The sequence below is a fragment of the Cervus canadensis genome, chromosome 2 (assembly GCF_019320065.1).
Source record: "Cervus canadensis isolate Bull #8, Minnesota chromosome 2, ASM1932006v1, whole genome shotgun sequence".
NCBI lineage: Eukaryota > Metazoa > Chordata > Mammalia > Artiodactyla > Cervidae > Cervus > Cervus canadensis.
The window spans coordinates 56,842,648-56,868,338 of NC_057387.1; the positions used below are offsets into that span (position 1 = coordinate 56,842,648).

The window sequence follows — 25,691 nt, forward strand, 5'->3', positions numbered from 1 at the left end:
AACCAATCAGATATCATTTCTCAGAAATTCCATAGGCACCCTAAGTTCAACATCCCCCCCCCCCAAATCTGTTCCTTCCCTTATATTCACTTCCTGACTCCATTACTGGCATCACAACCCACCCACTAAGGCAAAGAAGCTAAAAACTTGGGAGTTATTCCCAATCCCTCCTTTACCTCATTTCCCAAATGCAATCAGTAAAGCATAATCTGCTTATTTTTCGTTTCCAAATTTCTTACATTTTAAGTCCTTCCTGTATCCCTACCTTTACCATCTTGATCCAGACCCTCAAAGTCCCTCACTTGAGAGAGGGAGTCTTCTAATAGATTTCCTGCCTCCACTTCACTTGTTCCATAATGACATCTTCACATCACCACCTAAGTAATCTCTCTAAAATCCAAATTTTATCATATCTTTCTCTTATTTCAGAGTCCACAATAGCTTTGATAGTTTTATCCCATAGGATGAAATTTAGACTCTGCATTTTATGGTCTCTGTCCAATTCTTGAGTCTCATCTTTCATTGTACAATCTCCCCTCTTCCCTACCACCAACCCCGTCCTTTTTAGTCATAATGAACAACTTACTTTCTTCCTGGAATATGTCATGCTGTTTCAACCCTCTGCATCTTTGCTCACTCTGTGCGTTCCCTCTTCTCAGAACACACTTCTTCCTGTAAATCTACTGTTGAACATTTACCGTTTTCAATGCTCAACCCAGGGCTCACCTCTTCTTTGAAGTCCTTTCTGGACTTCATCCCCTACCCACCTCAGTGGAAATGACTATACTTTCTACTGGTTCCCCCGCTGAACTTAAGAAGCCATTTGTAATAGGTTTTTGGTTTTTTTTAATTATTATTAAGTTGTTGACACGTCTGTCTCCCTCTTCTGAAATACTGGCATTCTGCAGCAGGTACTGGGTCCTATTCAATCTTTATTCCCACAGACTTGCATAAAGTCTGTCATGTTTTAGGAGCTCAATATGCTAGAATGAATAAATGAAAGCAAGAATGAATGAACAAAGAAAAGAAAAATAGAAGATACTCTTGATGGAATATTTTTTAAATTAAGAAAAATACTCAATATAATATGGTACTGACCTAGGTATATTTAACTCCCATAAATTCCACATTTTCCTACTTAAAGTAGTTTTTTTCTTTTTTTTTCCCCATTAAAAACCTAAGATTTATTCCTTTGAGGAAATTTGGACATATATGTGTACTAGCATTTATTATCACATAAATATACAGACAATTTTATAAACTATACTAATTACTTATTTTATTAATTTAATGGAACATCAGAATTATTTATGGTCAACTCCTGACCATCTGGGCTTCCCAGCTGGGGCTAGTGGTAAAGAACCCACCTGCCAATGCAGAGGTAAAAGACACAGGTTCAATCCCTTTCCAACCTCTGGAGGAGGGCATGGCAACCCATTCCAGTATTCTTGCCTGGAGAATCCCATGGACAAAGAAGCCTGGCAGCTACAGTCCACGGGGTTGCAAAGAGTCAGACATGACTGAAGTGACTTAGCATACACTGTCTGAAAGAATCTTAATAGCTATATGCTTACTTACCTCGGATCTTTTCATGTGCTGCTTCTGCCACTCAGCTATGGCTTACTTTTCTAAACTAGCTTTCATGGCTCTAATTATCCTGTTGCTGGCAATGAAAAGCAACAATATCCTAAGTGCAGGACACTGACCAGGAGAAAATGGTTCCTGAACAGGAGATAATTTTATACTGTAAATAATCTGCACAAAATTGAATCACAGAATCACGGAACTGCATGTGATATTAATAAAATGTATTTATCATCCAAATAGTGTGGCTGTTTGTTTTGATTTTTTTCTTTATTTTTTAAACTAATGAAGACTATTTCAAAATTCTTCTGCCAATCTATTAAAATGGAATGTTACTAATTTTCCTTTAAAAAATAACTGAAAGTTTAAAGACATGAATAAGATGAGATCACTAAATTAGTTCTTATTCAAAGCTATAAAAATTTTCATTGAAATATATTCACAGAGATCCAGCATTAAAAACTAAAAAATTCTAATTCTAGTAGAGTCCAATAAGGAAATTAACTTTGTACCTAACTCTACAGATTATATACATAATTACTAAACTATAATAATATGTTCACTAGGTTTGTAAATACTTATTCAGGGGAAAAACTGAAGAAATAAGTTAATTTCTAGTATGAGAAAAGATAAATATAGCATTTTGTTCCTCTATGAACACTTGTGAGGATCTACAAATTACAAAGATGATGGAAAGATAGGTTGGTGTTTTTATTACATGCTATATTCTAAACTTGGAGAAGGAAATGGCAACCTACTCCAGTACTCTTGCCGGAGAATCCCATGGATAAAGGAGCCTGGCAGGCTATAGTCCATGGGGTCGCAAGAGTCAGACACAACTTAGCGACTAAATCACCACCACCACTATGTTCTAAACTATGCTATGCTCTAAACCTGTGCTGTCCAATATATCAAACACTAACTGCCGCATGTAAGTTAAAAATTCAGTTTCCCAGTTGCCCTGGTTACATTTCAAGTGCTCAATAGCTGCAGGCAGCTAGTGGCAACCACAGAAGACAATGTAGATAGGAACATTTCCATCACAGCAGAAAGTCTGATTGGATAGTGCTACTGCAAATCATGGTATAAAATGCAAATTTCCAAATACTTTTAAAATGGCAGTACAAGTTCAGAAAGTAATTTTTCAATTGGCTATTTCACAGAAAGGGAAACTATACATTTATGAATAAGAAGAAAAAATTAAATACAAATATTAATGAAGGTTTAAGTATATAAAATCAGTTTTCTAAGGCTTACTTTGAAATTATACCATATTAAATCTGAAAAGACTTTCAAGGTAATTTAATCCTTCATCCTCATTTTACAGAAATTGAATCTAGAAGACAGCACAAGAAAAAAAATAACTTTCATTTAAGATATTTATTATATCCAAATAATCACTATTGAAAACAACCAAAATTTCCTATAATAATACTGACTAAAGTGAAGTCTAAACTATTCTGTGTGCCTCAGAATAAGCTTTCTGTTGCATACAGAGGGTGTCTGAATAGTGGTTAGGATTTCAGGTTCTAAGGTTAACCTGTCTAGTTCAAATGTTACCCTTTCACTGAACTAGCTGTGCAACCTTAGGCAAGTCATTTAGGCTCTCTGAGCCTCCTTTTTCTTATCTATAATATAAAATGGAGAATAACTGAACTATGTTATACAGCTGAAAAGATTAAGAAAATCATGCATGCAAACTTAAGAGAATCAGGCACATAGTAAACCCTTAAAAAATGCTAGTTTTTATGAAATCTGCATTTTGGTTGAACCTAGTCTACTAGTGGGTGACTCTTTAACTTCCATTCATCTTCAAAAGTTCTTAAGACAGAGAAACACTCCGGAAAACATTAAAAATAAAAAAAAAATCATTGTATGAACACTGGTGGCTCTACCACCTGCAGTCACAGAAGAATGTGCATCCAAACCTCCACCAACACTGTAACCGCAGGCCTCAGCACCATGGTTCTGACAGTGTTACACATAAAGCCCACAGGCAATATGTGAGGGGAACGGAAATCCACTGTGTGTATGTGTGGTTTTTGTTCTTTAACCTTTCAGGTTAAAATAAGTGACATGATTTTTATGTTGGGGACTGTGAATAAAGTGAAAGACAGGATAAGTGAAACAATTTTGAATGACAAGTTTAAAATTTCTCAGAGAATTATATGTTCACTTATTTTTCTAAAATTCATACTTCTGCCTATTAGCTGAGGTTTCAATAACCACATTCAAATTTTGAGACCCCTATATTTATGAGAAGACTCCTATATTTATTTACTATATTTAGGAGAAGGGGACGACAGAGGATGAGATGGTTGGATGGCATCACCAATTCGATGGACATGAGTTTGAACAAGCTCCAGGAGTTGGTGATGGACAGGGAAGCCTGGCGTGCTGCAGTCCATGGGGTCACAAAGAGCCGGACACAACTGAGTGACTGAACTGACTAATATTTATTAGAGTAATTTTTTTTAATATACAAAACAAGTAGATATGTAAAAGTAAGAGTTGCTCTTTCATTAAGTTTTACGACATCTCAATACAATTTCCCAGTTCACCACAGTAGAATAAGTACCCAACTTAATGTTGGGATCCCAGGTGGCACAGTGGTAAAGAATCCGCCTGCTAATGGGGAAGACACAAAGGAGACATGCATTCAATCCCCGGGTCGAGAAGATTGCCTGGAGAAGGAATTAGAACCCACTCCAGTATTCTTGCCTGGAAAATTCCATGGACAGAGGGGTCTAGTGGCCTACAGGCCATGGGGTCACAAAGAGTTGGACATGACTGAGCACAGCACAGCAAGCATTGGAGGACAGATTTCAGTACAGTACAACATAAGCACCAGATGGGCCAAGCTAACCAAGACCCTTCTCAAATATTTTTATGCCCCACTTCATTGTTCTGGAATATTTTTAGAACTAAAGTCCAGAGTCACCTGTATGAGGCATGAGCCAAACCTCAAATCCTAACTGACCTGATATTTTTAAATCATTTCAAGTCAAACATTTTCCTATTGGTAGTTTTCAGAGTTTTAACTTCACATTCCATAATGTTAGCATTTGTCATATTTTGCTTTTCAGTTAACTTTTATATGTACATTTTCTCTCTCACATTAGATAGTAAAACTTTTTGAGCCTTTACTTACAGGATCTCCATAAAAAACTAATACACTTAGCAGACACTTTGAAAATATTGGTGTTACTTGATTAGTTAGTGATGCAGAATGGAGTCAGGGGACCAGACTCAATTCTTTACTCTGATATCACTAACAGTAAGATCTCAGCTCCTGCTTCTTCAGAGGTCAAGTTCTCTGGCTTTGAAAAGGAATGATTACATAGGCTGATCTCTAGGACCACTTACATTTCTAAAAGCTTATGCTTTTATGTATTGGTTGAAGTTTAAATTCAGTTCAGTCAGTTCAGTCACTCAGTCGTGTCCAACCCTTTGCCCCATGGATGACAGCATGCCAGGTTTAAATAACTACACTCAAAGTTTGAAAGGAATATATTGAAGTTTAAATAACTACATTCAAATTTTGAAAGCCATATATTTTCAAAAGTAATTTTTAAAAAATATACAAATCAGTTAGCTATATAATGGTATAACTTATTCTTTCATTAAATTTTAAGATATATAGATAAAAATGTCTTTGTTCACCATGGTAGACCAGCAGCAACATGTACCTGATAACATTGCTCCAAATGAAATTACAAACTAATCAACATGTGACATTTCAAATGACTGTCCAGTGAGACATAACTTGCTATTTTCTCTTATCAATTCAGAATATGTATTCAAACTACTATAATGACCTTCAGTTTCCATAAACAAACTTCTATATAAAGCTGGCTAACATACTTAAGAACTAGGCTGCCACTAACAGTTAAAGCTTATGAAAGAATTTATTCAAACATTTTTAAAGTTTCCATTCTGTTTCCAGTAAATATTCTAAGATTATCTCATAGCTAGGAGCTTCAAATGTCTAGGTGAGAATTTGTTTGATAACCTTAATGGAAATATATAGATCACAAAAGAGTCTACTATCACTATTAAAAATATAAACACTGTACAGGCCAGTACTTGTTAATAAAAAATCACTGATATGATTCAATTACCAAGCACACTTTGTAATACATTAGTACACATTTTATCTTTATGTTAATAGAACTTCAAAAGGAAAATGACAAAAGGCAGAAACAATTCCTTACACTTCCCTCATTTTTAATACTTTCTATACAGTTAGTTACTACATTTGTGCAATTATAAGAAAAAAGACCACTGAAGTTCCACCTCTATATTGTTTTTTTAAAATGTCCATCTCACATATTAAAGACATTAAACTTTTCTGAAGCTCCTGGAAATTAACACCAAAACCTTATTGGTGAAACACAAACCACATAATTTGACCTAACTATTCATATTAAACAAAATGAATGACTAGATCTTTCCAAATTGATTCTGCTTTACTGATATGGGGGAAGTGAAGTGAAGTGAAAGTCGCTCAGTTATGTCTGACTCTACAACACCATGGACTATCGGTCCATAGAATTCTCCAGGCCAGAATACTGGAGTGGGTAGCCTTTCCCTTCTCGAGGGGATCTTCCCAACCCAGGGATCAAACCCAGGTCTCCAGCATTGCAGGCGGATTCTTTACCAGCTGAGCCACAAGGGAAGCCCTGATATTGGGGTGGGGGGGAGACTATTTCCTTCATGCTAAATTATGAAATTAACTTAAAACACGTTACAAACACAGAAACATTAAAAGATACTGTTTACACAAATTGGAATAAATCATCAGGTATCCCCCTATTCATCTGGCATTGCCTCAAGTGCTTACATGTTATTTACTCCTAGTAACAAAATAAATACTTGTTATCTGTTCACTCTGAATTACAAGATATGAGTTGTACTGGGCAAAGGCAAAAACCATCCACATTTACTGACTGACTAATAGACAGACTGACAGATAAACGAAACAAAACCATATGGCCATACAGGAAAGTGTAGAGTGCCTGCACTTGCAGCTCTCAGAAGAAATCCACGCAATTCTGGAAGGACTTCAACTCGGAGTAACCTTTAAGTTTTACAGACATTGTAGCAAATTTTTGAATGTTTTAAGAGACGGCAAACCTGTCCTGCTTTTTTTCTCTAATGGGAAAAGTTGCTGCTCACTCTTACTATATTTTCAACTCCTAACCAGAAGAGATGGAGGATCTCTGAAACCCATTTAGGATTAACCTCACCTGCGGAGAACCAGAGCAGCAATCCCTCACCTGATGATAAAACTGGGTTAGACCCAAGTGATGGAGGGAAAAGAGCCAACGCTACCTGTGGCTCCCAAAGCAGGGGACGGGGCCGGGGGGCGGGGAGGGAGCGAGGGCTTGGGATGGTCCAAGAGACTTCTTTATCCGGACCATATTTGGGGAAGTGTCTAAGCTTGGGAGTCCCCCCGCTTTAGTGTAAAAGGGAGTCACGGGGACCTCTCTCCTCCCTCGCCCTCTCCGTCCGGCCCTCGACGCTCAGCTCTCGCGCCGGAGCTGGGGGGAGGGGGTGGAGGAGGAAGGCAGCTGGTCCCCAGGGCCCCCTTGAGTGGTTCCCGGCGGCCGCTGAGGCCTGGACCATGCCTGCGGCCTCCGGGCTCCGACCCCGCGCCAGCCCGCCCAGCCGATCCCCAGACCCGGCCCTTGACTCACCGCTCTCCACCTCGCTGCCTTTCTTGGCGGTCGCCGCGTTCCCCATGACTGGGGCGATGGGAGGAAGGGGTGAGGGAAGGGAAGCGGGGCTGGCACTGTCCCCGCCGCTCCACAGGCTAAGGCAGCTCCCGCTTCTACACCGGTCACAGCAGTCAGTGCTCCCGGCGCTGGCGCCCAGAATGCGGGCGGGAAGACTGGGCGGGTTCCGAAGCCAGGGCTTCAGCGAACTCAGCCCCGGATGCCACGGCGGTGGCGGTGGCGGTGGCGGTGGCGGTGGTGGCGGCGGCGGCGGCGGCGGGCAGACACTCCCCCTTCCCCCGCCCCGCCCCCCCTGCGCGCCCCCGGGCAGTCGCGCACCCGGGCCCGGGACCCTGTCCCTCTTCACCCGCGGGCGCGCGCGCCGGAAGTGACGTGCCGTCCTGGGACGCGGGCGGCGGGCTGAGGGGAGCCTCGGCCCGGGATAACCCGGGCTGGCACCTCAGCGGCCAGCGGGGCTGGGATGTGGTGGCCCGGGCTTACTCTCGGATGCCAGAGATATGGGAGGCGGCGTAGGGACCGTTAGCTTTCAGGAACTTGTCGTCTCAGAGTGGCGTCAGTCTGGAGCGGGGCCGCGGGAGGCCGTAAAGGGGTTTGGGTTGAATTCTTTGTGCCCCGCTTTGCGGCGGCTCCTCGTCAGACGCTTCCGTGGCCCCACAGTCCCACCGGTCCGAGAGGATCGCACGGTCTGGGAGGAGATGGCATAGGAGGGGAACTCCTTGGTTCTCGCCTCCGGGCTTTGCGGACTGATCAGTATCAGCCAGATACTGGGAACAACCTCGTCCCTAATTGCGATCGTGGTTCGGAGCCTCTCTTTGCGTCCCAGATTCAGGTATTCGCCGAGCCCACCACGTTTTCCTCCCGGTTCTTAGGTAGTTGGTCACCATCCCTTTGATGTTTCCCGTGCAACTTTCATCCGCTGTGGTTTTGCGGGATTGCTCTCAGGTTTTGTCAGATAGCCCAGGCGGAAAGAACGGAAAGTATTGCTGTTTCTGCAGAACGTCTGTTGATGTGAGTCATTGTATTTTGCAGCTGTCTGTGTAGATGTCAAAATAAATGCATTCCCAACTGGTAGTGGCGTTTTCCTTAGTATCCATCTTAGAGCACTTGAATTGTGCATAGTAACCAAGTAATTTATGTGGCATTTCAGTGCTTTTTGTTGCATATTTCTTTGAACTTTGCGCTGTGAGCATTTATTCTACCACCAGGCAAGTCCTTATTCTAAATTTAGTTTAAAAAGACTAACTTCTGGAGGCACAAAGGCTACATAAATTTATTTTGTGTCCCCAAGGCACCAGGCACAGTAGATATTTAGTGGATACTTGTAGATTTCAAAGTCAGCATTGGAAATCTCTCCGAATTTTGAAAAATAGCTTTCACTACTGACTAAAGCAGAGTAGTAACTGTAGAAATTTCTCAGTAAGTTCTTTCCACTATTTCTTATAACTAATTATGTTAATTTATCAAAGGTTTATATCATGTGCTATATTCCCAGTACTACCATGCAGATAGCAACTCATTGGACCTTTAAGAACTCTATGAGATGGAGTTTTAATATCATGATTTCACTTATGAACAAACTAATGCACAGAGAAGTTAAGCAGTTTGCCCTAGATTACACAGCTAGTATATTGTGGAAGCAGGGTTTGAACCTCTGTAATGGGACTCCAAAGTATAACTTTTTATCCATAGTGTTATGTGGATGTTATGGTAAATTGCTTTCTCTCCGTTTAAATCCCCTTGACTTGAAAAGATGCATGCATAATGAGTTTATTTCTTGGGGAAATTCATTATATCATTTTCTGGGTTTCCACTAAATCCAAGTAATATAAAAATTGTAGAGAAGGATATGGAGGAGGTATAAGGTTTGTGTCAGCATGCAACAATGTTGCAACAATGTCACATCCTTCCAGTCACATTTAGTTTTGTGTTGTGGGTGTGATATTTCACCATACCTACACAGAAATTTCAGTGAATAGCATTAGAAGTGTGTTAGTTGCTCAGTTGACTCTGCAACCCCATGAACTGTAGCCCTCCAGGCTCCTCTGCCCATGGAGTTCTCCAGGCAAGAATAATGGATTGGATAGCCATTCCCTTCTCCAGGGGATCTTCCTGACCCAGGGACTGAATGCAGATCTCCTACATTGCAGGCAGACTCTTCACCATCTGAGCCACTAGAGAAGCCCCCAAATAGCATTAAGCCACATACCAAATTAAGAACAGCTTTTCAATATATTTTCTTCTGGAATCCTAGAATACTCATGCTGCCCTCATTGGTGTGAGTTTTCAAATGTATACCTCTTTAGAGACCAGCTTTAATAACAGAGCTGATGGGCTTTCCTGATGACTCAGATGGTAAAGAATCTGCTTGCGATGCAGGAGACCAGGGTTCCATCCCTGGGTCAGGAAGATCTCCTGGAGAAGGGAATGGCTTACCCACTCCAGTATTCTTGCCTGAAGGATCCCATGGACAAAGAAGCCTGGCAGGCTATATATAGTTCATGGGCTTGCAAAGAGTAAGACAGGACTCAGCAACTAACACTTTCACTTTAATAATAAAAGAGAGATTATGTGCATAATTTGTCCCTATCCTTAACATAATGTTGAATTCTAGGTCTCTAACAAGGGGGCAGCCATTTGTTTAGCAAATTATTAATTTGCAGAAGAGACAGGGATTACAGAGTTAAGATACCTTATAACTACATCCTGGAAAGTTAATAAGAAAAAATTCAACCTTAGAAATTTCTCCCTTTCTCTCTCAATTTAACTTTATCATTCATTGGTTAAGAAATTGTTAATTAAGAAAAAATGATCCAACAATTGGAAATATCTTATTTTCTTTTTTCTGTATACTATTATTTCTATTTTTTATATTAATAATAAAAACTGCTATATTACATTGCTACTTTGATTCAGGGAAGATTATATGTTGAGTTTAGTTTCATGAATGATTTTCAGTTAGTAAACATTCATGATCATCTAGTTGTAATTATACACAAATTTCTTTTTCACTATTACAGAAAGTTCTCTTTAGGAATCCATTGTTTATATAGCATCTAAAAGACTGTTTTAAGAATTGTTGTGTTTTCTTTTTTACTTGTAGAAGGGGCAGAAATTTCATTAACTTATTCTTGAATGATTGGGAATAGCATAGGGCAACTGCTATCCTTTGCCACTAATGCCTTTTCTATAACCTAGACAAGTACAGAGGAAGAACTATATCTTGTTTCCCTAGGAAAGCAGATGCAGAAAGAAGGAAGTGATATGGAGAAAAGACTTTGAGTTACCTTCCATATAATATTTTATCTAAGAACATGCAACACTCTGTTGCAGGGAAAATTGGACCAGTGGTAGTTGCTTTGGAAATAACTATCCTTACATTTTCTAGTACTTTATAAAAATGTTTTCACATGTCGTTTTTATCTGATTCCCACTATAAACCTACATTATGTTAGCCACAGTTTACAAATGAGAAAAAAGTTCAAAGAAGTGAAGTAACTAGGCCAAGGTTACTCAAATGGTAAGTAGCAGAGTACTAGATTAGATACCATTACTGTGAGAGACAAATGTAATCTCAATCTCATTAAGATTAGTTTTTATTATCCACATTTTGCAAATGAGAAAACTAAGGCTTAGGAACAAAGAGCCCTCTATTCTTATTAAGAGTCACCTTTTCAGAAAGGAGTGAGAAAGTGGGGGGAAATTAGTAAATTGTTATTCCTGTTTATTTTGTAGTTTTTACTTAGTTGTGAACTAGATTTCCAAGACCTTTTAAAGTAAAGCACCCTCAGAAGCAATGTTTGTCAGAAATACTTGTTTTTCCTTTACAATTACCAGGACAGATGAAGCTGAAATAATTGTTAGAAATATGGCCAGGTCATTTTGTTGTTTTTATATTGTATTTTACATCAAGTAAGTGCAAATGAGAATTTATTTAACCATCATAAAATTATGATTATTTTGAGTGACTTAGCATTAACTCATCTATGAAAAGCATCTAAGGTAACTTGTTATATAATAGGTACAACAATACAATAAAATGGTGTATTCTTTGCATTTATGTTTCAACAATGATTGCTCAACAAATATGATTAAGGCAAATTTGAAGAGTCTTTATTATATGCAAAACATGATGAGAGGACGTCCCTGGTCGTCCAGTGGCTAAGACCCTGCACTCCCAATGCGGGGGGCCTGAGTTCCATCCTTGGTTAGGGAACTAGATCCCACATGCTGCAACTAAAGATCAAAGATCCCACATGCTGCAACTAAGACAAGGTGCAGTGAAATAAATAAATATTAAAAAATTTTTCCCTTTATATTAAACATGATAAGGGTACAAAGATGAATACAATCTGTTCCCTGCCCTCAAGAAGTTTTTGTTTATGGCAAGAAGGACCTGGAAGTAATTATGTAAAATCAGACTAATTAAGACTAATAAATAAATCACCAAAGAGACTTAAAGATAAGTACTATTAAATGATCAACCAAATAGAGAATTTAGAACTGGATTTTGCTCTTAAGCAGATGGGGAAGATCATCGAAAACTAAGAACAGCAAACTAAGAACAGAGGCTTATACAACTATCCTTAGATCACACCAGATCAGATGCTATGGAAGGATGTTGTTAAGAGTCGTAATCTTCCCACCAGGATGTAAGCTATTTTGTCATCACCATGTCAACTCTATCCAGAATGATATCTGGAAAAAAAAGTGGGGCTCAATAAACATTTGTTGAATGAATGAATAAGTGAATGAATGGTAATCTCAAACTAGATCATACTCATTTGGGGTAAGCTTTTATGCTGAAGAAATGATGCCTTCAAATTATGGTGCTGGAGAAGACTCCTGAGAGTCCCTTGGACAGCAAGGAAATCATACCAATCTTAAGGGAAAACAACCCTGAATACTCATTGGAAGGACTGATCCTGAAGCTGAAATTCCAGTATTTTGGTCATCTGATGCAAACAGCTGACTCATTGGAAAAGTCCCTGATGCTGGGGAGGATTGATGGCAGAAGAAGAGGGCATCAGAGGATGAGATGGCTGGATGGCATCACTGATGCAATGGACATGAACTTGGGCAAACTTCGGGAGGTGGTGAAGGACCGGAAGGCCTGGTGTGCTGCAGTCCATGGGATCACAAAGTGTCTGACGTGACTGGGCAACTGAACAACACCACCAACTACATGACTTTTAGAGAGTGAGGGCTTTGTTCAGCATGTCAGAAAGAAACACTAACGATAGTTAAAGAGAAGAGTAATATAATTCACATTTTATTAGTAAGCTAACTGGTAACAGTGTGATGGATATATTGAATGAACTATAGATTGGCAGCAAGCTGAGTCATAAGGCAGCTGTTGTAATAGAAAAATGATTTGAAATCATTGGGTGGTATAGCAGCAATAGAAGAGAAAGAAAGAATGCATGTGTGACATTTGAATGTAAGAGCAAGAGGATTTAGAAACTAAAAGCTCTTTAGCATAATACAAGTCATGGAAGCCCGATTCAAACTAGCTTAAGGAAAAGTAAAATGTATTGCGACAAAGAACTAGAAAGTCTAGATTGGGCGCGACTAGTATTAGATTCAAGGCTATGTATCTCCACCTATTCACCCTAATTCTGCTTATACATTGAATGTATTCTGCTAAATAGGCTCTCTTCATATGACAGATTTATATACTTCCAGCTTAGCAACTTAAAGAACAATGCCTTTTCTTTCTCGGTATCCATCTATTACAAATATATTCTACATATTTGTTCTGTATGGATCACACAACCACTCCTGTGAAGAGAGGAGGCAGGATACTATGATTGGCATGGGATGTAAGAAATGCATTTTCTGGAAGAAATTGTCGTATAGGGTAGACAAAAGCAATAGATACTCAATACAGTGAAAATAAGAAAAATTTGAAGTTCTCAATCAATCTTCCTTCTTGGGTGACTGGATAACAGATATCAGGAATGAAGGAGAGAAAACTAGTTTTTAAATCAGTGAGAGATGCATGATTTGGGTCGTACTATGTTTAAGTTGGTTGTGTAGCATCTATTAATATATGGAGATGATGAATAGTGGGCAAACACAGAGTTAGATCAGTTCAGGAGTCATGAATCAGTGTACAGATGAAAGTCAAAGCCGCAGCTTTGAAATCACATAGAAGATAGAAAGATGGGGGGAAAAAAGCATTAGGAACAGACAATTACAGAACAGAGAAGAGAGAGGAATGCTAAAAGAATCCTGATGTAAGAGCCTGGAGTGGTCAGACAAGCTGAAACAGAACCAGCAAATGTACTTATACAAGTCAAGAAAGAAAGTGGACTATCACTTTGATTGACTGCATACTAGAAATTGATTCTATTTAAAATAAGCAAAACAGAAATTTATTGAAAGAATATACAGTTGCTTATAGGAAGAAGAAGAAAGCTGAAAAACCAGACTTGCCATGCTCAAGAACCAGGCAGCCCCACAGAGTCCAAATAGTAGTTGTTGCTTGGACATTTTTCCCTGAAATAGCTAATGGAACAACAACAAAAAAAATACGCTATTTTCAGTCTTGTTCCTTTCCCATAATTCAGTTTCTAAGAGAATTCAGTTGCCACCTTGGGTTAAATTTCTGCTGCTTCTGCAGAACAAGGCAACTGATTTGCAGTCCCATGAGACTCATTAGTGGAGAAGCAGAAGTTTCTCAGAAACAAAACAAGATGGAATAGAAAGTGAGCACTCAGTAAGACAGCAATATCCACTGCAGAGGATTTATTAAATAGTGTTAGTAAAGACAAATGTTTCTCTTCAGTGAGGTGTAATGAACTACCATTTCTCTCCTCCAAAAATATGTGCTGGATTTTGTTTTTAAAAAAAATTCATAGACTTTCTTCATTTAAATACACCAGAAATATTTTGTTACCTGATATGGCAGGCAGAATAATGCCCTTCCAAAAGATGTCCATGTCTTAATTTCCAGAATCTGAATATGTTACCTGGAATGGCAAAGGGAAATTAAAGTCGCAGAAGGAATTGAAGTTGATAATTAGCTGGAAAAAAATTCTTACCACTAAAACTCATTATTCTGGACTATACTTGTGGGCCCAATGTGGATACAGAGGTAAAAAAGTGGAAGAGGGAAGAAGATGTCAACCAAAAGTCGAGAAATGTGGGCAGCCAATAGCGTTGGTAAGAGCAAGATTCTCTCCTAGAAGGACTTCCCTGGTGGTCCAGTGGCTAAGACTCTCCATTCCCAATGCAGGGGGCCAGAGTTCGACCTCTGGTCAGAGAACTAGATTCTGCAGACCTTAACTAAAGATCCTGTATGCCTCAACTAACGATACCATGTGCTACAACTAAGACCTAGTGCAGTCAATTAAAAAAAAAAAAGATTCTCTCCCAGAGTCTCCAGAAAGGAACCCAGTCTTCCTGAGACCTTGAGGCCAGTGAGATCGGAGTCAGATTTCTGACCTCTTGAATAATTTTGTGTTGTTTTATATCACCAATTTTATGGTAATTTGTTACAGCAGCAATAAAAAATTAATACACCTGGCACCATTTTAAAACAGAGGGAGAGAGGTTAAAAAATTTGCTAAATTATCCAGACTGAAACCCAGGCTCTAGATTCTAGCTAGTGTTCATTGCACTTCACCCAAGAGTATTAGAAATTCTTACCACTGAAACTCATTATTTGGAAACACTGATTTCCTGGAAACAGGATAAAGAAGGAAAAGGAAGTTTAATTTCCTCCTAAATGATCCTGTTAAATGACTATTGAGTGTCTTATTAAAGAGAAGGAAGCTTAAGTAAAACTTAGTTTTTCTGATCTGGAAGTTTAAGGGGTATTTAAATAACATCTATGGAATGTGACAGAACCATGGTTGAAAATTAAGGTGATTTTTATTTATTCATTTATTACTTTAAATCTGGCAATCACTCTTCTCAATATTTCTTTCCAAATGTTTTAGCTTATACTATGTAGAAGTTAACTCATTGGAAAAGACCTTAATGCTGGGAAAAATTGAGGGCAAGAGGAGAAGGGGGCGACAGAGGATGTGATGGTTGGTTGTCATCACTGACTCAATAGACATGAGTTTGAGCAAACTCCAGGAGATAGTGAAGGACGGGGAAGCCTGGTGCTGCAGTCCATGGGGTTCCATGGGATTGCAAACAGTCAGACATGACTTAATGACTCAACAACAACAACAATGTACTACTTATTTCTCTGAGAAATGTTGACTCTTATTAAATAAAAGGTGCTATTTGCTTTTTAAGAATATTGTGCAAGTTTAGGAATGGCTAGAGAAAGTGAGCTGCTCAGTCTAATGAAGAGAAAATTCAAAAGTCCAGAGTAATCCAAGAGGAAAGGAGTGAAGAGGAGAAATAAGAAAGGAAGAATTAGCAAGATGTCAGAAGATGAGTTTTTATACGCAGTAATGCAGACAATGGCAGCTAAAAGGTCTAAATGTGACTCTAAGTTGTTTCCTATTTAACACGTAAGGTAGCCCCCAAATCTTCAACTAGATTTCTGCTACATGAAACAGCTTTGTATTGGTGGTTGCTCTTGACCTTGGAGGGAGAGCAGTGAGCAGTCCTGTAGAGAGATCTTTGTTCCCCGCCCAGGGACTGAACCTGGGTAACCTAGATGAAAACCAGGTATCCTAGCTGCTAGACCACCAGGCACTAGCAGCAAGGTGGCCCTGTCCCTTTCCCTCATTTGAAAGCAAGAATGTTTCAAGGAGGTAAAAATTGTAAAAACAGGTGTAAAATTTATAGTTAGAGACACAGTCTAACATGTATGGGAGAGCACACAGAAAGACAGTTTATTTAAGAGAGAAGCTAGGCAGAAATACACAACCAGAGAGAAAGTGTGTCGGCATCCCCCTTAATAAGGAGTAGCCTCTTAAGTCAGAAGTTAGGCAGAGACACACACCCAGAAATGAGTGCGGGTGTCCTGAGTGAGGAAGAGCACAGTAAAGAGGTGATCCTTCTGGGTCTTTGTTTACTTTTGGCCCATTATCTTGTTTCTTTCTTCACATCTGACTGGTCTTTGGATCCTCCCCAAAATGCATGCACAGCTTTTTTCTAAGATGGATCCCACTGCAGAGACCTGTGGGTGCATGTCCACACTTCTTACTGGGTGGGGCCCCCTTCCTTTTTGACCCACAAGAAGACTTCCTGTTCATGTGCAGACAGAGAAGTCTTCCTTGACCTCAGGAGTGTGCACCTTATCTCTTTAGTAGAACTCAGCTTTTCCCACTAGCTTTGTCCTTGGAGTGTCTGGGTGAGAACAAAGCTTGCATTTTACTCCGCTTGACAAAAACCAGGTGTCTAGCCCAGGGGCCCATCTATCTCTTACCTCACTCTGAAGGAAATGATGACAGACAATCTTGCCTTTGACTTAAAAGTATGGTGGAAAAGTGAATAGACATTAGTTATTTCAGAGCAAGGAACAAAAATTCCTCAGAGACAGGAAGTCAAAGTCAGAGTGGTCCATGAAAACATAAGCCCAGGAGAAGTGTGTACAAAATAATAAGGAGGGCTTTGAATACTAAAATCTACATAACAGGTATTTAAATCAATATTTTATAGAGAATTAAATAGTTTAACAACCATCACCACTACCATCACTACCACCACCACCAATTATAATCATAATTAAAATGCATAGAATATTCTTTGTGTACCAGGCTCTGCACTAAACCCTGAAAATATATTACTTCATGTAATTCACTAAGAATTCTGCCACAAGAGGGAGCAAGTGTAATCACAGAAGGTCTGCTAAAGCCTTAAAATCTCTAGTAGGACTGATGGAAGGTAATGTTCACCCAAAAGCAGTTAGTCAAGACTGGAAGAGGGGACTGCTACTCAAAAGCAAAGATAGCAACACAAAACTTTAAGGAACATGGAAAATCAAGGACACATAACCACAAAGGGATCACAATAGTCTTTCAGTAACTGAACTCAGAGACATGTAGATCTGTGGTTTTCCCAATGACAAATCCAAAATAGCTTGAAGGAAACTCAATGAGCTACAAGAAAACACAGAAAGACAATTTGACAAAATCACAGAAACAACATATCAACAAAATGAGAAACTTAACAAAGAGATGCTAAGTTACACACACACACACAAAGAACTAAACAGAAATTCTGGAGCTGAGAAATTCACTGAATGAACTAAATTCTTTATGCATTTGTCTACTGAAAGACACTTAGACTGCTTCCCTATCTTGGCTATTATAAACAGTGCTACTAAGAACACTGGGGTACATATATCTTTTTGAATTTTAGTGTTTTCATTTTTTTTCAGATATATACCCAGGAGTGAAATTGCTGGATCATATAGTAGTTTTATTTTTAGTTTTTTAAAGAACCTCCAAACTGTTAACCATAGTTCAATTCAGTTCAGTCCCTCTGTCCTATCCGACTCTTTGCAACCCCACGGACAGCAGCACGACAGGCCTCCCTGTTCATCACCAACTCCCAGAGCTTGCTCAAACTCACGTCAAATTGAGTTGGTGATGTGATCCAACCATCTCATCCTCTGTCATCCCTTTCTCCTCCTGCCTTCAATCTTTCCCAGCATCAGCGTTTTTTCAAATGAGTCAGTTCTTCCCATCAGGTGGCCAAAGAATTGAAGTTTCAGCTTCAGCATCAGTCCTTCCAATGAATATTCAGGACTGATTGCCTTTAGGATGGACTGGTTGGATCTCCTTGTAGTCCAAGGGACTCTCAGTCTTCTCCAACACCACAGTTCAAAAACATCAATTCCTCAGTGCTCAGCCTTCTTTATAGTCCAACTCTCACATCCATACATGACTACTGGAAAAACCATAGCCTTGACTAGACTGACCTTTGTCGACAAAAGTAATATCTCTGCTTTTTAATATGCTGTCTAGGTTGGTCATAACTTTTCTTCTAAGGAGCAAGCGTCTTTTCATCTCACGGCTGCAATCACCATCTGCAGTGATTTTGGAGCCCAAGAAAATAAAGTCTCTCACTGTTTCTACTGTTTCCCCATCTGTTTGCCATGAAATGATGGGACCAGATGCCATGATCTTAGTTTTCTGAATGTTGAGGTTTAAGCCAAGTTTTTCACTCTCCTCTTTCAATTTCATCAAGGGACTCTTTAGTTCTTCTTTACTTTCTGCCATAAGGGTGGTGTCATCTGCATATCTGAGGTTATTGATATTTCTCCCAGCAATCTTGATTCCAGCTTGTGCTTCCTCCAGCCCAGTGTTTCTCATGATGTACCCTGCATATAAATTAAATAAGCAGGGTGACAATATACAGCCTTGATGTATTCCTTTCCCTATTTGGAGCCAGACTGTTGTCCCATGTCCAGTTCTAGCTGTTGCTTCTTGACGTGCATACAGTTTTCTCAAAAGGCAGGTCAGGTGGTCTGGTATTCCCATCTCTTTAAGAATTTTCTAGTTTGTTGTGATCCACACAGTCAAAAGCTTTGGCATAGTCAATAAAGCAGAAATAGATGTTACTCTGGAACTCTCTTGCTTTTTCGATGATCCAACGGATGTTGGCAAATTGATCTCTGGTTCCTCTGCCTTTTCTAAAACCAGCTTGAACATCTGGAAGTCCACAGTTCACGTACTATTGAAGCCTGACTTGGAGAATTTGAGAATTACTTTACTAGCATGTGAAATGAGTGCAAGTGTGCAGTAGTTTGAGCATTTTTGGCATTGCCATTCTTTGGGATTGGAATGAAAACTGACCTTTTCCAGTGTTGTGGCCACTGCTGAGTTTTCCAAATTTGCTGACATATTGAGTGCAGCACTTTCATAGCATCATCTTTTAGGATTTGAAATAGCTCAACTGGAATTCTATCACCTCCACTAGTTTTGTTCATAGTGATGCTTCCTAAGGCCCACTTGACTTGGCATTCCAGGATGTCTGGCTCTAGGTCAGTGATCATACCATCATGATTATCTGGGTCATGAAGATCTTTTTTGTACAGTTCTTCTGTGTTTTTTTGTCACCTCTTCTTAATATCTTCTGCTTCTGTTAGGTCCATACCATTTCTGTCCTTTATTGTGCCCATCTTTGCATGAAATGTTCCCTTGGCAGCTCTAATTTTCTTGAAGAGGTCTCTAGTCTTTTCCATTCTATTGTTTTCCTCTATTTCTTTGCAATGATCACTAAGGAAGGCTTTCTTATCTCTTCTTGCTATTCTTTGGAACTCTGCATTCAAATGGATATATCTTTCCTTTTCTCCTTTGCTTTTCACTTCCCTTCTTTTCACAGCTATTTGTAAGGCCTCCTCAGACAACCATTTTGCCTTTTTGCATTTCTTTTTTTGGGGATGGTCTTGATTCCTGCCTCCTGTACAATGCCAAGAACCTCTGTCCATAGTTCTTCAGGCACTTTGTCTATCAGATCTAATCCCTTGAATCTATTTGTCACTTTCACTGTATAATCAAAAGGGATTTGATTTAGATCATACCTGAATGGTCTAGTGGTTTTCCCTACTTTCTTCAATTTAAGTCTGAATTTGGCAATAAGGAGTTCATGGTCTGAGCCACAGTTAGTCTCCAGTCTTGTTTTTGTTGACTGTATAGAGCTTCTCCATCTTTGGCTGCAAAGAATATAATAAATCTGATTTCGGTATTGACCACCTGGTGATGTCCATGTGTAGAGTCTTCTCCTGTGCTGTTGGAAGAGGGTTTTTGCTATGACCAGTGTGTTCTCTTTGCAAAACTCCCTTAGCCTTTGCTTTGCTTCATTCTGTACTCCAAGGCCAGATTTGCCTGTTATTCCAGGTGTGCTTGGCTTCCTACTTTTGCATTCCATTCCCCTATAATGAAGAAGACATCTTTTGTGGGTGTTAGTTCTAGAAGGTCTTGTAGGTCTTCATAGAGTTGTTCACCTTCAGCTTCTTCAGCATTACTGGTTGGGGCATAGACTTGGATTACTGTGGTAATGAATGGTTTGCCTTAGAAATGAACAGAGATCATTCTGTCATCTTTGAGATCGCATCCAAGTACTGCATTTCAGACTCTTGTTGACTATGATGGCTATTCCATTTCTTCTAAGGGATTCTTGCCTACAATAGTAGATATAATGGTCATCTGAGTTAAATTCACCCTTTCCAGTTCATTTTAGTTTGTTGATTCCTAAAACGTCGATGTTCACTCTTGCCATCTCCTGTTTGACCACTTCCAATTTACCTTGATTCATGGACCTAACATTCCAGGTTCCTATGGAATATTGTTCCTTGCAGCATTGGACTTTGCTTCCATCACCAGTCACATACACAACTGGGTGTTGCTTTTGCCTTGGCTCCGGTTCATCGCTCTTTCTAGAGTATGGCTCCACTCTTCTTCAGTAACGTACTGGGCACCTACCGACCTGGGGAGTTCTTCCTTGAGTGTCCTATCTTTTTGCCTGTTCATACTGTTCATAGGGTTCTCAAGGCAAGAATACTGAAGTGACTTGCCATTACCTTCTCCAGTAGATCACGTTTTGTCAGAACTCTCCACCATGACCACTTCATCTTGGGTGGCCCTACAAGGCATGGCTCATAGTTTCATTGAGTTAGACAAGACTGTGGTCCATGTGATCAAATTGGTTAGTTTTCTGTGAGTGTGGTTTTCAGTTTACCATAGTGGCTGCTCCAATTCACCAATTCATATTCCCAGCAACAGTATGTTAGGGTTCCCTTTTCTCCACATCCTCATCAACATTTGTTATTTGTTATCTCTTTGATGATAGTCCTTCTGATGATGTAAGGTGTTATCTCATTGTGATTTTGGCTGGCAGATGCTTAATGATACTGAGCATCTTTTCACGTGCCTGTTAGCCATCTATATATCTTCAGAAAAATGTCTGTTCAGGCCTTTTGTTCATTTTTTAATGAGGCTGTGCAGTTTTTTGTTTGTTTTTGTTTTGGCATTGTATTGTATAAGCTGTTAGCATATTTTGGATATTAACCCCTTATCAATCATATTGTTTGCAAATATTTTCTTCCATTTAGTAGGTTATCTTTTGTTTTGTTGATGGTTTCCTTTGCTGTGCAAAAGCTTTTTAGTTTAATTAGAACTCATTTGTTTATTTTTGCTTTTGTTTCCTCTTTCTTAGGAGAGATATCCAAAATTATTGCCATGATTTATGTCAAAGATATTCTGCTTATGTTTTCTTCAAGGAGTTTTATGATATTCTAGTTTTATATTTAGGTCATTAATCTATTTTGAGTTTACTTTTGTATATGGCATTAGAAAATGTCCTACTTTTATTTTTTTACATAGAGCTGTACAGTTTTCCCAGCACCAATTATTGAAGAAACTATCTTTTCCCATTGTGTATGCTTGCCTCCTTTGTTGTAAATTAATTGGTCATAAGTGTGTGAATTTATTTCTGGGCTTTCTACTCTGATCTATTGATCTATGTTTCTATTTTTGTACCAGTACCTTAACACTTACCCCAATACATGCATGCACCCCAATGTTCATAGCAACATTATTGACAATTGCTGAAATGCAGAATCAACCTAAGTGTTTAGCAACAAATGAATAGATAAAGAAGGTGTGGTATATACATACATAAATATTATTCAGCTACAAAAAAAAAAAATAAAGTTTTGTCATTTGAACAATGTGGATAAACCTGGAGGGTATTATGCTTAGTGAAATAAGTCAAAGAAAGACAAATACTGAATGTTATCACTTATGTGGAATCTAAACACTAAACAAATAAGTGAACATAACAAAACAGAAACAGACTGACTGATTTAGAGAACAAACTAGTGGCTACCTGTGGGGAGAGGGGAGTGGTGAGGGGCAAGGTGGAGGTAAGGGGTTGTGGCAAAAACTACTGTATATAAAATTAATAAACTACAGAGATATATGGTACAGCACAGGGAATGTAGCCCATAGTTTATAATAACTTTAAATGGAGTATAATCTGTTAAAGTATTAAATCACTGTGCTGTACACTAATATAAAACTAATGTAATGTTGTAAATCAATAATACTTCAATTTTAAAACTTTTTGAATAAAGAGAAGGGGTGAAAAAATGCTGAAAGGAGTTTTCCAAGCTGAAATGAAAGGAATTCATTAGTAACATGTAACATATGAAAATATGCAACACATTGATAAAGGTAAATATATAGTCAAATTTAGAATACTCTGAGATTGTAATGTGGTATATTAACTCTAGTCTAAGGTTAAAGATAAGAGGATTAAAAACAACTATAGCTACACAATTCGTTAGTGAATACACAATGTAAAATGTGGTTAACTGTGACATCAGAAACAGAAAAGGGGGGATAAAAAGGTAAAACTTTCATATGTGATTGAAGTTAGTTGCTATCAGTATAAAGCTGTTATAAGTATAAGATGTTTTGTGTAAGCTTTATTATAACCAGAGAGCAAAAACTTATAGTAATTCACAAAAGGTAAGAACACAATCAGAGCATACCACTATGGTCAACCATCAATTGACAAAGGAAGGCAGCAAGAAAGGAAAAAAGAAACAAGGAAACTATAAAATAGCCAAAAATAATTAAGATGATGGCCTTAAGAAGTCCTTACCTACCAATAATTACTCTAAATGTAAGTGGATTGAATTCTCCATTTGAAAGGCATAGAGTAGATGGATGGATTAAAAAAAAAAAAAAAAAAAACCAAGACCCATGTATATGCTGCTTACAAGAGACTCACTTCAACTTTATGAACACATATGGGTTCAAAGTGAAGTGATAGGAAAGGGTATACCATGGAAATGGTACCAAAAGAAAGCCAGGGAAGTTATACTGGGAAGTTATACTTTTATCAGACAAAATAGACTTTAAGCTAAAAACAATAACTAGTGACAAAGAAGGTCATTGTATAATGATAACAGGGTCAATTTACCTAGAAAATAAAACAATTGTAAACATAATGCACCCAACATAAGAACACTTAAATATATTAAGCAAATGCTACTAACAGATTTGAAGGGAGAGACAGACAACAATGCACGAATTGTAAGGGACTTAAGTATCCACTCTAAACAATGGATAGATCAACCAGACAGAAAATTAACCATGAAATGGTGAAATTGAGCCATATGTGAGACTAGATTGTCCTGACAGACAAAATAGAACATTCTATCCAATAGCAGCCGAATGAACATTCTTCTCGGGTACACGTGGAACATTCTCCAGGATAGATCACGTGATCAATCACAGAATATATCTTAAATTTAAAGAGAGTGAATTCATACCAAGTATTTTTCCTGAGCACAATAGCATGAAACAAGAAATCAATAACAAATGGAATAACATTCATTTGCTGATGAATCGAGGGATGATGTGAGAGGACTAATGGAACCAAGGAAGACACATAGATTTTTAGACAGAGTAACTCAAAGAATAAAATTTGAAATGTATTAAATGTAGTAAGGCAAGGAAGAGAAGGGGACCTGATTTACAGGGCATTGAAAGGAGAGTGGAAATCAAGAGTTTGGTTTTGGACACATTAAATTTAGAAATACTTTGGCCACCTGGTGCAAAGAACTGACTCATTTGAAAAGACCCTGAGGCTGGGAAAGATTGAAGGCGGGAGAGAAGAGGACAACAGAGGATGAGATGGTTGTATGGCATCACTGACTCAATGGACATGAGTTTGAGTAGCCTCCGGGAGTTGGTGATGGACAGGGAAGCCTGGCGTGCTGCAGTCCATGAGGTTGCAAAGAGTCGGACATGACTGAGCAAGTGAACTGAACTGAACTGAACTGAAATTTAGAAATGACCACTAAACACCCAAGTATACGTGTCAAGGAGACAACCAGATACAAAAGTCTGGAGCTCACGTGAAAGGTTAGAACAATTACTGCACCTAATGTACAAGTCTTTCACAGGACTTTATCATTACACTTAAGAACCTGGCAAGAGTTCCATGAAACACTTGCGTAGAACACACTTAGGGAGACACCTCACTGCATATTGCATCCGAAATTAATGTCTCCCCTTCAAATTCTGTCAACAGACCAAAATTTGCCCTCCACCCCTCCTCTGTTTTTCCTTTCTTCACCATCTGCTATACTCCTTAGGAAATAAAAAGAATGTTTATGTCCTGCTTCCTGATGACTCAAGAGGATGCAAGTACTAGCCCTAACAATGGAGTCATGTCTTTCTTGTTGATCAATTCTTCCTCAAAGGAGGCTTGGTCAGGACCAGCATGACACGTATCAGGTAGAACAGGGACAAGCAAAAGCAGTTACTACATTTTTTAGAAGAATATAAACCTTCTGAAGACTTACACCAAACCTTGATACATTGATTTATTACCCCCCAGGATATCTACTAAGATTAAATTCTCATGCCAATACTATTCCCCTGATTCCTCTTTCAATACTTTCATTGTGATTCAGTCATAACTTTACTTTGATAAATACTATTAGAATGTTAGTAGATACTTTATTAAGAAATAATCTAAGAAAATTGGTAACATAGTTAAATACAAACTTTGCTTTACATTCCCAATAAGATTGCTTAAATGATCTTTTCTTATGGTCTAAATCATTGTCTAGAACAAATTCTTATTTATTTACTTTCTATGCTGTGCTCAAGTCATTTCAATCATGTCCGACTCTTTGTGACTCTATGGTTCCTCTGTCCATGGGATTCTCCAGGCAAGAATACTGGAGTGGGTAGCCATGCCCTCCTCTAGGGGATCTTCCCAACCCAAGGATCAAACCTGCCTCTCTTACATCTCCTGCATCACAAGCAAATTCTTTACCCTTGAGCCACCTATTTACTTTAGCTCAGAATTTAAATAGTTTTCTCAAAAACACCTCCTTTTACTTAAGTCACATTATTAAAGTATAGACTGGAAATTTTTAAGCCTATTATGTTATTCCCTTGCTTAATTACCTGAAGTCTTTTTCTCAGTGATTATAAAATTAATTTCAAATTCCATAGCCTCATTTCAGTTGCTCAGAAATACTAGTTTTTGGTGCTCCACAGGGAAGAAGATCCAAGAGTGATGTATTTTAAATGACTCCAGACATAGTTATATAAGGGAGAGATTAGAGAAGAACTTTCAGTGGTGGGAACAGCCTGAATGATAAGAAGACCTAACTGGGGTTGGAGTACAAAACGTGGGGCTAGAATACGGAAGAAAAGTAACTTGTGTGGGATTCAATTCTAGAGGGCCTGATGGCTTTTATGAGGTATTTTAATTGAATTTAACTGATATTTAAAGAGCATTTTATGGCATCTGGAAAGGAGAGTGCATGATAAAACTTCTCCTTTAGGAACATGATTCATACTATAATTTGCAGATTAGATTGGTTCAGAGACAGTACTTTCTTTTTGAAGCTTCCAACTTAGTAAAGTAAAGCAGAAACACTAACATTTATAGTTGATTTAAGGGCATATATCTGTTTTTTTTAAA

The 25,691-nt window shown here is 38.7% G+C and overlaps 2 protein-coding genes across 2 annotated transcripts in view; one reads left to right on the forward strand and one right to left on the reverse strand.

Annotated features, from left to right (window-relative positions):
- Positions 1-7,654, reverse strand: part of PRKACB (protein kinase cAMP-activated catalytic subunit beta) — a 155,036-nt gene extending 147,382 nt beyond the window's left edge. The window contains exon 1 of the mRNA XM_043460853.1: positions 7,284-7,654. Coding sequence (XP_043316788.1) covers positions 7,284-7,329 — 46 coding nt within the window. The 5' untranslated portion in view covers positions 7,330-7,654. The remainder of the gene's footprint in view (positions 1-7,283) is intronic.
- LOC122428875 (glycine-rich cell wall structural protein 1.0-like) lies at positions 7,340-7,835 on the forward strand. The gene is made up of 2 exons (XM_043449016.1): positions 7,340-7,577; positions 7,633-7,835. Exons 1-2 carry the CDS (start codon positions 7,340-7,342, stop codon positions 7,833-7,835), a joined length of 441 nt encoding a protein of 146 aa, XP_043304951.1.
- Positions 7,836-25,691: the final 17,856 nt, after the last annotated feature.

What these genes read in the sequence shown, in the direction of transcription:
- LOC122428875 (XM_043449016.1), top strand. Translation starts at nt 7,340, where the DNA reads ATGGGAGGAAGGGGTGAGGGAAGGGAAGCGGGGCTGGCACTGTCCCCG. An exon ending in TGGTGGCGGCGGCGGCGGCG is followed by an intron (nt 7,578 to 7,632) that starts GCGGGCAGACAC and finishes GCCCCCGGGCAG; the next exon opens with TCGCGCACCCGGGCCCGGGA.